The sequence below is a fragment of the Osmia bicornis genome, chromosome 16 (genome assembly GCF_907164935.1).
Source record: "Osmia bicornis bicornis chromosome 16, iOsmBic2.1, whole genome shotgun sequence".
In the NCBI taxonomy this organism is placed as follows: Eukaryota; Metazoa; Arthropoda; class Insecta; order Hymenoptera; family Megachilidae; genus Osmia; species Osmia bicornis.
This window is the reverse complement of record NC_060231.1, coordinates 5,950,441-5,967,988: the sequence shown is the minus strand read 5'-3', so window position 1 is coordinate 5,967,988 and position 17,548 is coordinate 5,950,441. Positions and strand designations below refer to the sequence as shown.

The 17,548-nt window shown below is 40.1% G+C and overlaps 1 protein-coding gene across 3 annotated transcripts in view; it reads right to left on the bottom strand.

The window, feature by feature from the left end:
* Nucleotides 1–17,548, bottom strand: part of LOC114876664 (probable G-protein coupled receptor 158) — an 81,511-nt gene that overhangs the window by 14,861 nt on the left and 49,102 nt on the right. For all 3 annotated transcript variants that reach the window (XR_006830221.1, XR_006830222.1, XM_029188406.2), the window contains exons 7-8: nt 13,282–13,482; nt 1,541–1,609 (exon numbers count right to left, since the gene is read on the bottom strand). Coding sequence is in view for 1 of the 3 variants with exons in the window: in XM_029188406.2 (XP_029044239.2) it covers nt 1,541–1,609; nt 13,282–13,482 (270 nt within the window). In the remaining 2 variants the exon portion in view is untranslated. The remainder of the gene's footprint in view (nt 1–1,540; nt 1,610–13,281; nt 13,483–17,548) is intronic.

Below are 17,548 nucleotides of genomic sequence, written 5' to 3'. Positions count from 1 at the left end.
TTCATGACTATTAACGATTCAACCTCGTATCCAATTTCGATTCTATTATTGCATAATGGATACTGGGAAATCAAGTACAATGAAACCTTTCAATCTATTACAAAAGCTAAAATTATATTTGCTGTAGCATAATTGAAAAAAAAAAATGAACAGGCAATGTAAAATGTCTCTAGGCTGCAAAAATTTGTCAATCATAATTATTAACTAAAACTGAAAATATTTATTGAACCTTTGATCAAACACTGATCTTCCAGCAATAAAATCATTGGATTGGAAAATCAATAAACAACCTATGATTCATCTGAATATACTTGAACAATATAATTATATTTTCGACAATAATTTTCCCGAATATTTCTGCCTCGTTTCACGCTACGTATCGCGTGATGATAATCAGCTATAATCGAGAGAATAATTTCCATAGACGATCAGAGAATCGCGTGCCAGGTTAAGCGACTAATTCCAATTAGATCCTCTTCGTTCACCTTTTACCATGCTACCTCTCGTGTCGATGGATCGTATATATTTCGGGATCTAACCGAGAAGAAGGGCCCTCTCGATTATCAGATAAAAGCCACTGAACGAAACGGCCAATTGTTACTTTAATGCCTATCATCGTCGCTTACCTGATTAAATTAGCTACAGCGATTCTCGATACTGTACTTGAACCTTATAAATAGTGTAGCATCATTGAAACGTGCTGTAGCGGGATATTCGGAAAGTTTCTAGTGCTTTTAATGGGGAATTGCTGATAATATGGCGCCTTTGGGATTTAAAAGGTGGGCCATTTTAAGAAACGGGGAATTATCGAACACCAATATATTCTTATGTTAATAATTTTATTACACTTGCGATTTAATCAGGCTTTCCCAGGGAAAATGGGGATGCCCCGAACTCCCATCCTTCCTCGGAGACGTCTCCGCGGAGAGTGAAAGCGCAGCGAACGCGGTCTCATATTTATAGGTCCGTCGCCCCCCACCACTGGCGCACAAACGCTTACGCGGGAAAATTTGAATTGATTTTTACTTCTTTATTCGTACCTTTCAGTTGTATACTGAATTTTATAATATATAATAATTGAAAACTATATTATTTATTCTCTAAATTATTTTTAATGTTAATATTATTAACATTAAGATAAACTGTAGTTGAAAATTGATAACCTTCATGATACCGAAATGTTATAATCCTGTTTATTATAGCTTGTATTATTTCATATAAATTTCGATGTTTGGGGGATCAGTTAATGACTGACGATATTCGAAAATATTTATTCAGTAAATACTGGAAGAGTTTCTCGAATTTCAAATTATTGATTATTAAATATTTCCTCCATGGTAGAACAGTATTGACAAATATTTATTGGCAATGTTTACTGTTTTTCATGAAGAGTTTTAAAGAACCGTTTATTTGAAAATAAAATAGAAAATATTCAGAAAAGTTTTAAATTACCTCTTTTTCTTTTGAAAAATTCTAAAGAAACATGCAATAACTTTTCATTAATTTCACAATTTCTTATGAATTTTAATAAGTTACTCACCGTGCAATAAATAAAGAATGCACCGAGCACGATGACACGAAGGAGAACTGGACTGGCTGCTCTGACCACCTGCAAAATGAAATTTATTAGCATAGCGATCCATTCGTGTCGCGATTCAACAAACAAATAATTAAATATACATTAAAAATAAATTTACTCTTCCATGATGATGCGATATCATAATACAGCATTAAATTATTCGGAATTCCGTTAATACCCCTGACACGCGCACAGTATTCAGGTTTCAATGGGAAACGAGATGGAAAGGAAAGCAGAAAAATATGAAATTTTCACGGTGAAATGAAAGAAGGAAACAACGAAGCTACGTGTTCATGACAATATTAAATTTTCCGAGAAACACGGAAAGGTAGAAGCAATTAAACTCTCCATTGTGCAAGAAATAAAAGGTCTGATTTCACAGATCATAGAGAACAACAATGTTTACAGAGCAATATTTAAAAACCATGCTGGGTTCATAAATAATACTAAAAAAATAAACAGACGAGATGAGAACCACTGTGACAAATAACCAACTATTAAGTTCTATTAATATTTGAATATCTAGCTCAGTTCTGTAAACTTAAACAGTTTTGAAAGACAAATACGTAAGGTTGGATGAGAACCACTGTGCCATCTACCTAAATGTTAAATCCCATCATTCTCAGAAACGTGATCTCGAACGAGGAAACTTCCCTAAAGATTTTTTCCTCATTTTTGGTCGAAGAATCGCGTGACGTCGTCGGAAATTACGACAGATCCAGGCACGATCGACAAATAGCAGGATTTGAGAACAAAACTGGGTTAGGTCGTTCCTGGCTGCGTCCATGAAACTCCATCGTTTCGTGAAGTGCATAAATGCGCTTTCCCTCGAAAGACCAACGATTTGTATGCGCTATCCCCAAGGATACAGTCGACTACACCCACCACCAGCCATCCCAGCCACCCCAGTCGTCCCGATTCCCTGGCCAACAAACGTGCTTCCATTTTCTTCCTGTTATTTTTCACGTCCACTTTTCTTCTTTAAGACGCCCTTCTCGCACCTTTCCAAGCCAGAGGGATGGCTTTAAAGCTGCTTGAAAGACGCTTCCGTAAGTCAAAAGGGATTATCTTTCTTCTTTATATTTGAATCGTCACTTAACAGGAGACAATGATGACATAGGACACGTTTATCTAGGAAATTTATTTACATAATTAAGTAGTAAAGAATTATTCTTAATTTTTTCGATGGGCGCCACTCAAGGGATTGTTTATAAAAATCACCTTCAAAAATTTTGAAAAATAATATATGAAATACAGCTAATAAGTATCTATTATTTGCACTTTAGTGTGTTCAAATATCTTAAACAGTTTTCGAGAGAAAAATAGTAAAGTTTAGGGTTGTTGCCCTCGTATCCCCTTATCAGTGCGGGTAGGGGGTTGAAATTGCTCACAGTTGTTCTTTAGGCAAAAGGCATTGTGTGGTATAAATATCAACCGGAATTGTTGTTGGGGCCAATTTAATTTTAATTTCCCGCGCTTTCTGAACAACATGGCGGATACACTCGTCCCTTATATATAGGTTGTTCGAAAATTTATTTAAAATAACGATTCAATCTTTAAATGTCACCGATCACCGAATAAATGAAAAAGTTTCACACGTCTGAAATATTTCACCGCTGTTCTACTGAACGGTCTGATCAAAGACATGTTAATACTACTGCAAGTGACAGAACGTAATTTCTGCGTCGACGTGGTTCTCGTTTTCAACGAGACAAATGTTCCGCTATGAAATATCGTACCTCAGGCAGGCGAAAGTTTTCGCTGGCAAGCTTTTCGGCGGAGTTAAGGAATTCTCGCGAGACGGAGGAGAATGTTTTTTCGATATTAATTTTTCGAGTTTCACTAGAAATACTTTGACCCCCTTCTATGCGGCGGAGTTGATTAAACGAGTCCGTGGGATTTTCAAATATTTCTCATCCTGCCAAATATTTGCAACCGCAAAATCATGATCCACTGCGTAACTTCTATCAACTATTTCAAACTTTCCTTTTTATTTCAAATTCCACGCGATAAGTTGCAGACTTCTCTAACATCAGGTTACTACAATATTTATTAAAAATAAAAAATTATTATATAACAAAATTTCGTGGAAAGAATTTTCCTTCCCTTCGTATTTCACTAACGAAGCTTTAAAATTTCATAAAAATTTCTCCCTCTCCCTTATTTAAATGCATTGATTTCCTTCTGGATAACAGAAACGTTGAATTATAGGTCTTCTAATTGTTCTTTTTTTTTTCTTTTTAAGTTTCCAGGGTTTGTTCAGTGACACAGTTTACGCAGGAAATAGAGATATTAAACTTTGAAGATGATTGGTTAAACAGGAAATCGGAAGTTGGCTGGAATTGCATTCGGCGAGTAGAGCCATCTCGGCCTTTGGAAAACTTTCACGACACAATGGGATCATTTCTCATCCTCTGGCCCCTTTTAGGGGACGGTTTTCCTACTTAATCCAACAAGATTTTGCGGCTCGAACCCCTCCAATCTCGTCGATAAACGACTTTCCAAACAAACTTAATATTTGTCCAAACTGTTAGTCCTATGACGATTCTTTTACTACTTTCTAAAAAACTTCATGTTTTCTGTATGTTTCTTTCTACTCGTTTTTACTTTAATTATTTTCAACTTTTATTTAAGTACTGAATTACTGCATATCAAATGGTGAATTTTGAAATATAGAAAGTATTACAAAAATTTATAAAAAATGATTACATAAATGCTTCATTGATATCCCTTTTTCAGACTGAGTTATAACCGATTGAAGATTTGATATGCACTATTGTAGGTTGATTAACTCATTATCTTTTTTTCAATTACGGACCAGCCATTTTGTATTAAGAATATCAATAAAACGTTTACGTAGTTATTTTCCTTAAACCTTAAGCTTTAATTTGATATGCCACAAGTGCTATTTACGAATACTTTTATGTGATGAAATTGTACCGGACTCTCTACCTCAGGTGATATGCAAGGATGGCATGTCACCACATTTACGCTCGTATCTCCTAAACGCGTAAACCTATAACAATGAAATTTGGTAACTAATATTATGTTATATCCTTCTTGAAATAGAATAACGTTTACCGGAAAAATTTTGAGAGAAAAAATTAGTGAACGATGAAAACTCGTCGTGAGATATTGCAATCACGATCACAGCTTTTCTATTTCCCGTCGACGATTGAGGCGGAAGAATTCTCCCGTTGCCCTTCCCGAGAACCAGTCGTAGGTTTTTGTTCAAGGTTACATTTTCAACGAGGTTCGTCTCATGGGGTTTCGAATTCATCGAACGTTCTCTCGTCCCGTGAACAGGAAAAAAAGGAGTACCATCGAAATTACTTTTCCCAAGAGAAATACGAATATTTTTTAAAGTTATCTGGAAGCGACTTCGCGAGCAGCTTTATTTTATTTATCCTACCCTTTTTTCATTTTCACGACACGGCCGAGTGCTTTATATATCAAACCACCTCCCACCCCTGTCCTTATCGTTTTTGCTTTTTATGCGAACATAAAAGCATAGCACAAAGCGAATTTGTTTTTTGTTTAGTGCAGTCTGTATGGCACAAAACTGTTATTTTATTGGTAGGCATAGAAAGAGAAGAAAAATATTAATTTTTGCTGAAATATTGATATTTAAATTGAATGGAACTGCCATGCGAAAATTTTACAATTTCAAAAGTTTTTTCTTTCCACTGTTATATTTTATATCCGAACTGAAAACAGGTGTGTTGAAAAGATCTGCTTTTAACAGGTGAAAATAATGTCGGAATTATTTAAAAAAAAAAGAAAAGAGATCGATAGAAGCTGAAATTCTAGATCGCGCAATCAGACGAAGGGAATGAATACAATGGACGAAATTTTTAAGAATGTTGGCCCAGTTTTTATTTGAGAGAAATTATTTTATTTCAGATGAAAGAGCAATTTAATTATTCAGTTTACCAGGGAGTAGAATAAATTTGTCTTAAAAGAAGAATTCTGACTATCTATTGACCTATACTACTTGTAGCATTCATCAAGCCCTAAAACTTAAGAACCTGAAAATTTAAAGAATCTTTAAACAAGGCCAATCAAAGTGTTCTTAAAGGAAAAAAGAAAACAGATTTTAACGATGCCAAGAACCAACAAGTCATTATTTTATAAATAAAAATTGCTTCCCACGGTATTTTTTAACGAAAGATAATCCATATCGGTATTCGTCCGGATTTCCCGGGAATCCTTGATGGAAAAGGATCGCCATTAACGGAAGTTTGATGAAATCAATACCCGAGTCGTCTGCGGGGTGCAATCAGATTATAAGTTAATCCGTCGGTTTGCCTCGAATATCAACTCGCCTACCTGAGGCCCTCCCTGAAAGTCGAACTGATTAAAATTATCGGAAGGACAGAGGAAAAAAATGATCGAAAAGGAATGAAGAAGTTTGCAAGAAACAAGGAAATCTTAGCTCCTCGTGGAAACGAGCAGTCTCATTCGATCTGTATTATCGTTCAAATATCCTCTCTTATTTCCCTGGAGGTTCATTACCAAGAAGAAGTTCGATAACGCTCGTCGCATCCTTTCAATAAACGCAGCCACCATACTTGACTATTTTTCTTACTGATTTATGGGGGGGAAGGGACTTGTTTTTTAATTGCTGGACAGAATTTACTGGGATCTCCATTTTGTTTATTTTTATCGTCGGGTTATCCTCGATTATTCATAAGAATGGGGTTCTATACTACTTAGGTCCTCACTACTAATTGGGTCTGACCATATACTGTTCTGTGCTACTTACGCCTGATTTTATACTGCCCTATACTACTTAGGCCGGACCAAAAATTACCTTGTACTACTTAGGCCGGACCAAAAATTACCTTGTACTACTTAGGTCTGATCGCACACCGCCAGATACTACTTAGGACGGGCCACACACAGGTCTATACTACTTAGGGCTGACCATGCATTGCCCTATATTATTGTACATGGCTCTAACCATATTTTACCCTATATTACATATGCCTGACCCTATACTGCCCTTTACTACTTAGGTCTGACCACAAATCGCCACGCACTACTTAAGTCTGACCACACACTGCCCTGTACTACTTAGGTCTGACTATATACGATCCTATTTCACTGATATCCGAAAATTTACGTTCCGCAGACTACCTAAAATTATTTTTATCGCACTTTTCCGTACGAAATGTAAACCACCACGTTCCTATTTGTCCCCACATGAACCACACTGTCAACGAAACACAGTAAAAAACAATACGGCGAAGTGAGGTGTAACAATAGCCACGGTCCCATGTGTGCAACACGGAACTCTTTCGTACCCGTTTTTTCACTTTTAATTTTCTACAATGGGCACACCATGAGAAAGAGATACATTTCGTTATTACACCAGCGAGGCGAGAAATGAAAATGAAAAAGGAAATGAGAAAAAAAAAATGAAGCCGGCTGCGTATATTTCACCGCGTTCTTCTATCTACGCCTGTCCGTTTTCTTTTTTTTTTTTTATTTCTTATCGAGCAGACACTTCTTGTTCTTCGACTAATGACCAACAGAATATCCTGGATTCTCCAACAGACAAGGCCGTTCCACTCGTTTGTTTCCGAGTTAACGATACTTTGAACCCCCTTCTTCGCATTAAAATCGCGCCATTAGGGCGTGAAACTGGGGAGAAGGCGGTTTCGGAAGAAAAATGAATGGAAAAAACCTCTGAAGAATTTTTCTTTTCTTCCCTCGAAGTAACCCTTGAAAAGGAATGGAGAACTATAATTTATTCAGAGATCATCTCAAGATAATGCAAATTGCATTTATTTAAGAATAGAATGGTATTGAAAATTCAACGTCCATGCCTAAATTTTAATTATACATAAAAACGGAGAATTGGTAATTGAAGGTGAGTATTTGTAATTAACGGTTAATTATTTTTCAATCAAATTGAAAATTTTAGTCAATCGATGTCTATAATTTGTAAACCTCGTTCGAAATGAAAATTTAATCCTTCGTTCTTTGAAATATCAATTTGCAGTAATTATAAAATAAAAAGAAAATTTTCTTCAAGGTTTTGTTGATGAAATTTCTTTGAAAGGAAATGGATATTCCAAGAATAAAACAGCGGAAAATCAGAAAGATCGAAAGGGAAGGAAAGGTAAAAGGGAAGAGAACATTCTTGTGGCGAACTCGAGGGAACGGTTAAACCGTTCCTGAAGAACTCCTCCTTTGGCTAATGATTTTCACCGTCTGCTTGTCTCGCTCCAGAAGACACTTCTCTTAATTTCCTGACTAAGGATCCGTGAACACGCTCGGCTGCGTTAATTTTCCTTGATTTTCCGCTTTCAAAAGCGAACATCCCGAATGCGACGTTAAAATTCATCAAGGCCCGCCTTTAGATCGACTCTCGACTGCACACTCAGTGCAGTTTGCCACAATTTCCTTTATTTTGAAAATTGTATCTCACGTTATTTCGTTTGGAAACACCGAAGAAGGAGGGTGGGTTTCGTTCGGCCGGAAGTAAATTACTCTGCCAGACGGAGTTTCGCGTCAGAAACGCTTCCGTAAATCGGACGGCTCGTGCTCGGTTAATTAATGTCGGTTCCTTTCCGATAGCGGCCTGGTCACGATCCCGTCACGGCTAAATAAAATGGCCGTAAAAGTCAGACAGCCGTTGAAGTGAAAACTTTCCACTGGCCGAACAACACCGCCTTCATCGCCCTCTGACATTTTACGGCTCTTTAATTTTCTGCGAACTTTTCATTCAACTCGTGTCTTTAACCAGTAACGTTTTTTTCCAACAGGGAAACTTAAATGGATGTCAGTTTTATCTGATTGTTGAAAATTAGTTGACGTATAACGTTTAGGATGAAAACTTTATTGAAGTTTAGTTATGAAAATTATTATTACAATTATTAGTTTTTATTGAAACAGTTCTCGACCCCATTTCATTGATTATTTCACCAGAAAAACGAATGTCTGACTTATGGCTGAGTTATACTACTGGCATCCAGCATTCCCCAATCCCCTCTGAATTCAGTTCCATACAATTCACTTTATACACTTAAAAATTATTTAAAATGAATCTCATAATGTGTTTACAAACTTATTCGACTCGATTCCATTAATAATTGTACAAAAATAAAATATGTCTGACTTATCCTCGTCTTATACTACTAGCATTCAACAATACTTTCCCAAATTCAGTGTACAAGACGATACGAGAAAGCTATACAGACCTTCATCTATTGTATACCTTTACTTAAACAATAAACAGCAATTATACATGTTAAAGTACTTGACAACAATCAACAAGGACTAAGAGAGGAAGTTCCACTTTAATAGACTTTCCGAGGGAGAAGGTAAGGCAAACAAATTTTCCTGCCACTGCACAAAACAAGCGAGTATCAGAGGTAACAAGAACGCTAACTGTACGTAAGAAGCCTCGCACAGCCGTCTCGTAATGAATAATACATAGCGGGATCGTTACATCTGCTGGCGGCTTTGTACGAATGCAGCCGGCATCACTGCTGACGTAACACCGCCACGAAACAGTTGGATTTTCAAGAGCAAATTCCGAGCGGTTTGGCACGCGTCCGCGTTTCCAGGTAGACCGGGCCGATGGTACACATGATTCGACCGGCTGTGCAATAATTCCCTGGGACAGTAACCGTCACAACTACGGCGACTTGTTACGCTAATGGGCCACCAGCACGTCACATATGCGGTCTCATTACGATTTTAATCGTTAACCAAGGGTCAGTTTGCCTGCTATTCGTCCATTAAGCTTGCCGTTTAATTATCTGACCGTTCTGCAGCTTGCCCACCTAGATCGTTACTCTTCCGGATCGTCCTAGACGTTAGTGGGCCAAGAAAAGCTCAACCGGTTCGTGAACAGTGTCCTAGGTCCTTCCTATATGTCCTTGGAACTTTGAAGTTAAAATTGGAAGGCTGGTAGATAGGCAAGGTGGAGGAGTTCCTAGGGATCATTCCAAGTCCTTATCTGGCTTTAGGTCATTTCTAACCCTAACCAAATGCCGATGTGCCCTGAGGGTCTGATTTAAAGGTAGATCAAGATTAGGTTAAATCTGGGCGAAATTTAATTCGGGACTGCGTTCAATGTAATCCGCCCTATGGATACTTGGACCCGGTCCAAACCAAACTCTGATGAAATTCTAATCGATTAGACGTTGTTCATACCCGTGCATCTTGATAATTTTTATAATACTAACAGTTGAAGTGTACTGTAAGTTTCAGATTTTACGTTTAACAAGGAGCAGTCCTCGATTTTCACAATTTTCCCTCTCTATGCTTCGAACTCCTTACCTCGGACACTCCAATTATATAAAACCCTTCAAAGATTAAGTGGCCATCTCAACAGCCACCGGGTTACCCTCGTCTGATAACCGGATCTCAAGGTGGACTGAAGGAACTGACAGATGAGACAGGGATAAGAAAGGGATTTTCAAGCGGGATCACTCGATAGCCTGAAGCGACTCGAACGCATCAGGTGTTACGAAACAACTTCTCAGCCCGTTAACGGTGCTCAACGACGTCAAATTAACCTTTCCTAAGGGCCGCGTGAAGTATACCGGCTCACGGAGAGGTTAATCTGTTCGGCAGGGGGCGATAAACCAACTGGCTGGCAACGTGAACCAAGATATCGTATCTAGTTCGTTACAGCATGAAGGAAGAGGCGAATATTACGCGGCACTGCACTCGTAAACGTAGATGCGTATATTAGACGCGCACTCGTAAAGCAGTTTAATGTTCACAGCTTTCAACCGGCGTCGTTACATCAAAGAAACTCGTTAAAGCTGTTCGCGCCAGCCAAAGGACTCTTTCGCCAAAAGGGATTTGCTAGAATGGAGCCGAAGCGGTTGCCCACTTAGATCATATTTATCCCTTACAATTCCGACTGAAGACTATTGCAGGAGGTGACAAGGTTTCGTACAATGTCCTTTGTGCTCAGTATTGTCAAACACCTCCTTTGTACAGGCACGTGGAATTTCCATTGGTGATAGTAATTAACGCTGCGGTGCTCTGTGACAATTCTAGTGTTACTGTCATCAAAGCTTCTGCCATAGAAACATCATAGACCGCGGAAAGGAAATACTTGGCTTAGGTATACCACACAATGCGCAGGTAATCCAACATCTAGTTTGAGTTGTGATTCCTGCATGTGATTGTACAATATTAATGGATTGCTGTAGACATTGATACGCATATTATCCTTAGTAAGGATCTAAGAGTGACGGAATCACTGTGGTCCTACTATCCGGTGGCCCCTGTGGGCCTACCACCCGCAGGTCTCCGTGCACGTATTAACCCAGCGGCCCCTGTGGACCTACCACCCGCAGGTCTCCGTGCACGTATTAACCCAGCGGCCCCTGTGGACCTACCACCCGCAGGTGTCCATGCACGCATTAACCCAGCGGCCCCTGTGGGCCTGCCACCCGCAGGCCCACGTGCACGTATTAACCCAGCGGCCCCTGTGGACCTACCACCCGCAGGTCTCCGTGCACGTAAGTACTAACCCAGCGGCCCCTATGGGCCTACCACCCGCACGTCCACGTGCACGCATTAACCCAGCGGCCCCTGTGGGCCTACCACCCGCAGGTGTCCATGCACGCATTAACCCAGCGGCCCCTGTGGGCCTGCCACCCGCAGGCCCACGTGCACGTATTAACCCAGCGGCCCCTGTGGACCTACAACCCGCAGGTCTCCGTGCACGAATTAACCCAGCGGCCCCTGTGGGCCTACCACCCGCAATCCCAATAGACGTACCATCCAGCAGTTCCTGTGGGCCTACAATCCACCGGTCCCTGTCCTAAGGATAATTCGTAGCTTCACTTTCTAAGTGACTGCACTTGTTAAGCAACACTTTGAAAATTCGATACGTCCATAGATACTTTTATGACTTGATACCTTTCAACGAGGCAGAATAGATTTCTTCACGTATCAAAGGAGAAAAGGAATATAATCGTACAAGAGGATCGATTCAGAACATGGAAATGCGTGAAAAGGAGGACGGGCTCTGCTGGAAACATTTATATGCTAAACTGAAATATATTGCCTGGATGCATGGCTTCCGGCCAACTTTTGCACGTTTATTCCATTCACGTTCTGTGATGACAGCCTCCTCCGTACGAGACTAGCGGATTTTAGCGACTCACGACCTCCTGTATCACAATTTATTCCCGGATCCTCGTGTACAATTGGCTGGCAATTCTTCTGGCGAATTTTAGATCCTTTAAAGTTCTCAGTCACCGGGAATCATCTGCTATTTCCAATTCCTTTGTCCCTTTTATTTCGATTCCACTATTTTCTTTTATAGGATGTTCTATTTATTTCATTCACTCTAAATTATTCTATTATCTTGAAAAAATTCTGCATACGCTCTTTTCATCAAAATTGTTAGCACAAAATGGCTGGCCGTAAGTTACAGGTCACAATGGAGCGAAGTGAAACATATTTTCTAATCGAGAATATGTATTACACCGAATTCTCTAATTCGTTTGATCGAACAAACACACACGTACACACAGGTGCTTCAAGTTCCGGCTGGAATTCAGCAACTTGTTGCATTTCGTGGACAGCGTTGAAATTCGATTACAGATCTACACGTTACTTCAGAAAATATTACTCTGATTAATTAACACCAGGAAACATTTTTTATCCAGCTTCAAATTTTTTAAGTTCCACGAAGACCGAGGGATCATAAAGCACATTTTTAATTATTCTGTGATGAATTTGACGCTTAAGCATAAATTCTCGTAAAAATTCTTTACAAATAGAAAGAAATGAAATCTGTCTCATTCGAAGCGACGCAATTGGTACACCTTTTCATTTCCAAAAGCGGAAACTCATTGTTTTCCCCAAAAACTCGAAATACCGAGGGCGAAACGAACAATCAGCAGGTTGGAAACGAGTTGGATCGCGCACTTCAATCTTTTTAATCACGCCGGGCGATTGAAGAGCGAAATTCGTTAGCCAGCGAGGCTTTCGATCGAACTTTCGATTATCTACCTAACAGACCGAGCGTTTTTTCCTTGATGGACGCAGGAATCTCGTCTCTATATCAATGTAAATCGATTTTATGGCAGGCCAATTGGTCCAGCTATCGAATAACTCGAAGAAATCAGATGCTTAAACAGTTTTAAACATCGCCTGCGTTGAAATCTGTGTTTCAGCTAGCTCCTTCGCGTTCTAAGTTGACCAGAGGAAGGGACAGCCTCGATTTACATCGGAAACCGTGGCTCGACTTTGCAATGCAGAAACGTAATCTGCATTCGAAAGTGCGATTCAAGTTGCCAGACTCGAGACAACGAGACTCTGGTCTTCGCTTAATTAATTTCCCTCATTCTTTCCCCGAAACTCTTCGAACTCGAACGTTTGGGAATTAAATTAAAACATCGGCGCTTTTGACCGTCTACTGAAGAAAACTTAACAAGTTCAAGTATTCCGAACGAGAGTGGAATCTTCACAGACACTGAGAGTTTCAAGTTACAAATAGCGCCGCGGTTAATAGTGACCCAGTTCTAAATGAAATTACCCGAACCTAAATTTTCAAAGGGAGCTCTTTACGAACCGGGAAGAAATAGCACGAAATTGAGCAAACGAGATGAAGCTTTTGATTCAGGCATTGCGGTGTTTCCGTACGACGTCCCGGTACGTCTGTGGTCGCCGCCGGGTTAAACATCTACTGCGTTATGGTAATGTCAACTGCTTACCTTCACGTTTCCATATTTCCATGTGAAAAGGGCGACAGCCGGCAAACAGGCAATGACACAGCATTCCAGAATCAGAATGGCTGTTCTCATTAACCAGTTCAAGGATACCACACAGGGGGAATCGTCCTCGCAGGACTCGCAGCCCTCTGCACAGGGAAGACACTCGAAGACGCCGTCTATGTCGTACTGGCTCTCCTCGCTCTGTTGACGATAAACAAAGAAATATTTTTTTAAATAATTTAATCAGCATTTTTCTTATTCTTCCCCCGATTCACTGGTCGGAGGTAATTTGCTAAATGGTTCATTAACGTTCATAGCGAAAGTGGCGCCACCCTGGCCGAAACAAATTTCCCCTAAACGGCCAGCGCTACTCGACAACGTTCGCGTAAATCTCAGCGTTCACAAATCACAGCATCGTAAATCGTGAGTACTATCAGGACTTAAATTCCACTGGATTTATCGTTCTCACAAATCACGGCTGGCGGCTGTTATGGTTTAAAGGACATTACGGCCAGGTAAATCCACTGCGTGTACGTGCAGTGTCGATGAACCATAATGTTCCTTCCAACCGAGGACGGGATATTAAATTCGCGGAGGCGAACCACGAGGTGTTATCAATTTTCAAGAATATCTGCAAATTTTTCACTCGAGTCGAATTAATGGAAAAGGGTCGAATAACATCGATCATGGGTGACAGTTGGATTAAACAAGAACGAAATAAGCGTCGCACAGTTCGTTAATCAAGCAGGTATGCAACAGATAGCTGGCGAGTGAATAAATCAACCCGAGGATCGCGAAAGTTTTTCGTTTTCAAATTGCGATTCTGCTTTCGACCAAAAGATACAAATCGTGAAACTTTTGCTTCGGATTTTTTTTTTTTTTATCGTTGAAGGTGAGCAATTCGATAGAGGTTATTGGCGAAACAGTACGTTGAGGGGTTTCGATACGATCCCGGATCACGGAGGGACAGGATTGCCATCGATATTCCAGCCACAGTGTCTGTCTTCCATGACAGCGTGTCATTTTCGATTACATCGAACCGTTTGGCGAAGGTCTAACCAAACTGACGCTGAGTTGTTAAGCTAGTACTGATTAGTTTCTGATTAGAATGCGCTCGTCAATAATGACAGGATCTGGGCTGCTGGTTTCGAATTGTAAATTTCACCGATATCTGATACACGAACAACGATGTTCGATGACAAGGGAAATTCGAACGACCCTCTTTGATCACGAACGACATTACTCAAAAATATGTCACAGATTGCCTTGGTTCAATAAAAGTTACAGGAATTTAGGATTTTTTAATTTAGGATTCTGTCTGACTACTAATGTGATCTCTTGTCTGACTATACGTACTCTACTCCCCTGAAAGATACAGCACCGAGCAAGGAGGCCTTCCCTAGGGAAAATGGCGACGCAGAGGGCGCGACCAATCATCAACAGATTCTGTTACCTACACCCTAACCTCACAAAAAGCTGTATAATAAAATAGGAGCGAAACGGACTCATAAATATTAAATTCGAACGAATCCATGAATCTTAAATTTGCCATTTGCCTCTTCGATATTATCCCTTGCAAAAAATTATCCAAGAAAAACAATACAATCCAGTTGGTCCTTAAAAGGAAAAAAGAATTCGCAAAGGAACGAAGGAACCAGGGAACAGTATGAAAGAAACGGAAACTAGGTGATTTATGGAGGGAGTATCGATGTTTTGAAAAGAACTGGCGATCGTCTGGAAATAAATGGCCGACAGCGATTACGGAAACGGCTCGTTAAAGGAAAAGGTACGAAACCTTTGGTCGTTTTCCGAATTCCCTTTCGACCAACGGGACACTTCCGGTGATCGATGAAACGCCGCGCAATTAACCAACGCGACGCCGCCCCGAGCGATAAGGAACGGCGCAATAAAGTGAAACGAAGAGGATAGGCTTCTTCCGTTTCCGTCGCTACTCGAGAAGGAAGCTCGTCGACCAAGTTTCTGTGCTTTGCCACGCGAGAACTACCTGCCAGAGGTCCGCCAACCGGAAATTCCTGAATTTTAACGATCCTGTTTAATTTTAATTTTTTTCAAACGTGTTGAAAAATAACATCTAAGGAAAAATAGAAGTTCAATTAAAATATTTTTCAAACCCTTCGTTACACGCTGCAATTTATTTCATTTAGCAATCGACGAGGTCGAAAAAATTTGTTTAAAAGGATGAAATTAATCCTCAAACGATCAAGTTAAGTCTCTGCTTCAACTTAATTTTCAAATCTTTTTGAACTCTATTTTCCAAAGTTTTCGCTACCTCTTTTCAAGCTACGTATTGAAGGCAAAAAGCGAAGGAGAATAAAAAATAACGATACGCAAGATTAACAAATAGAAACAAACAATGAAATTGTTCTTTCGTTCGTATCTTTTGTCAGGACGATTCGACGCATTGCGTTTGTGAAACGAGGTACAACAAATACGGGAGGACCAGCACTATTGTACGGTTATTGTTCAGCCATTATTTCGCTAGAACAAAACCAGCACAGCTGGGATGCTCTGGGTGGTTGTGCCAATTCTGTTATTTGAGATCAGGGTGATGGTAATTGAGAGGCTGCATGGAATATCGTTGCAACGTATCAGCTACTTCAAAAGTCACCTATGGTTGCGAGAGGATGCTCCATTTTTAATGGCGCCACTTCAAAGCGGAAGCAGCGACGAGAGCGATGCGGTAACACGAGCTACGAATAATGAATCCTGTATTGTTCTTTAGCCAAGAATGGTATATAGGATTACCGTGTTACCACTCGAATAACATTGTACGCGTTTGTTTATTTCGGTTTATACCTTCACTGAAAATGAATCCAAAAGAGCATAGAGTTATATTCGTGGAGGATTACATAGTTATATTGTTTGAAGGCACACAAGCAGCCATGGTACTTAGGGTAGTTGTGACACAAACGACAATAGGGGGATAAAAACAGTGAGGGCGCTGGGGGAACTTGGTGATAGCAGGGACAACTGGCAAAATTAGGGACAGTAGGGAGACTAAGAACACCAGGGACACTGAGGGCCTTAGAGTTATCAGAAGTCCTAGGGATACCAGGGACTCTAAGAGTCTTAGAATCATTAGAAGTCCTAGGGGATACCATGGACACTAAGAATCTTAGAGTCATTAGAAATCCTGAGGATTCCAGAGACACTGAGGGCCTTAGAGTTATCAAAAGTCCTAGGGGTACCATGGATTCAGAGAGCCTTAGAGCCATTGAAGGTCCTAGGGGTACCAGGGACACTAAGAGTCAGAATCATTAGAAGTCCTAGGGATACTAAGAATCTTGGAGTCATTAGAAATCCTGAGGATCCCAGAGACACTGAGGTCAGTAGAGCCATCAGAAATCCTGGGAGTACCAGAGACACCAAAGGCATTAAAGACGTCAGAAAAAGTAAATATACTAGGAATATTAGGAACACCAGGAATACCCTAGATACCAAAACTACTAAGGATAGTAAGAACAGAAGAACCCCAGGGGAGCTGAAGACACCAGGATCATTCAAACAACTACTGTCATTCTCTTAATCCTGAATATCTGAAATATCAATTATGTAAATTTTACAGAAATAATAACTTCATACGACCCCATGTAACATAATCACTGGACAAGTTAGTGTGTCCGGGACAACGATCCCACGGTTGAAAGGAAGCGCTGTTCCGAACGCGTACAAGCCAGGTTGACGAATTAATAACGTTTCGGTTGAAAGCCAATGGGAGATCGTTTCGCTGTCCGTCCCAGCTGCTCTCGTCAAATCAAACACGTAACTCTGGATAGTAATGCGGATGACAACGCTGGCTGCTGTCGATATCCATTTTCGTGCGAAAGAACGAACGAATCGACAGGTTATATGGTTATCGCTACTTCCATGTACACCAGGTGATCCATGAAAATATCACCACAGATACAAACATATGGATCCATTTATATTTTCCAAAACTACTGTTCTTGTTTTTTAAAAGAGGATATCATGTTAACATGTTAACCTGAAGTTAAGTCACGTTGAGTATTTTTAGACCACCCTGTGTACCACGTGCTAACTTTGAAAACATAGATCAGCAATATGCAAATTTCACATTTTGATATATATATGCAGTTTACGGTTGACAAGGGTAGATCTATGGGTACCCATGCCAAAGGACATAGACGAGCAATGACAACGGAAATTCGTTCGTCAGATGTTTCAAATTGCAGACTGTTCCCTAACAGAGAACAGTTTGGAATTTATGCAGAGTTAGATGCAGCCT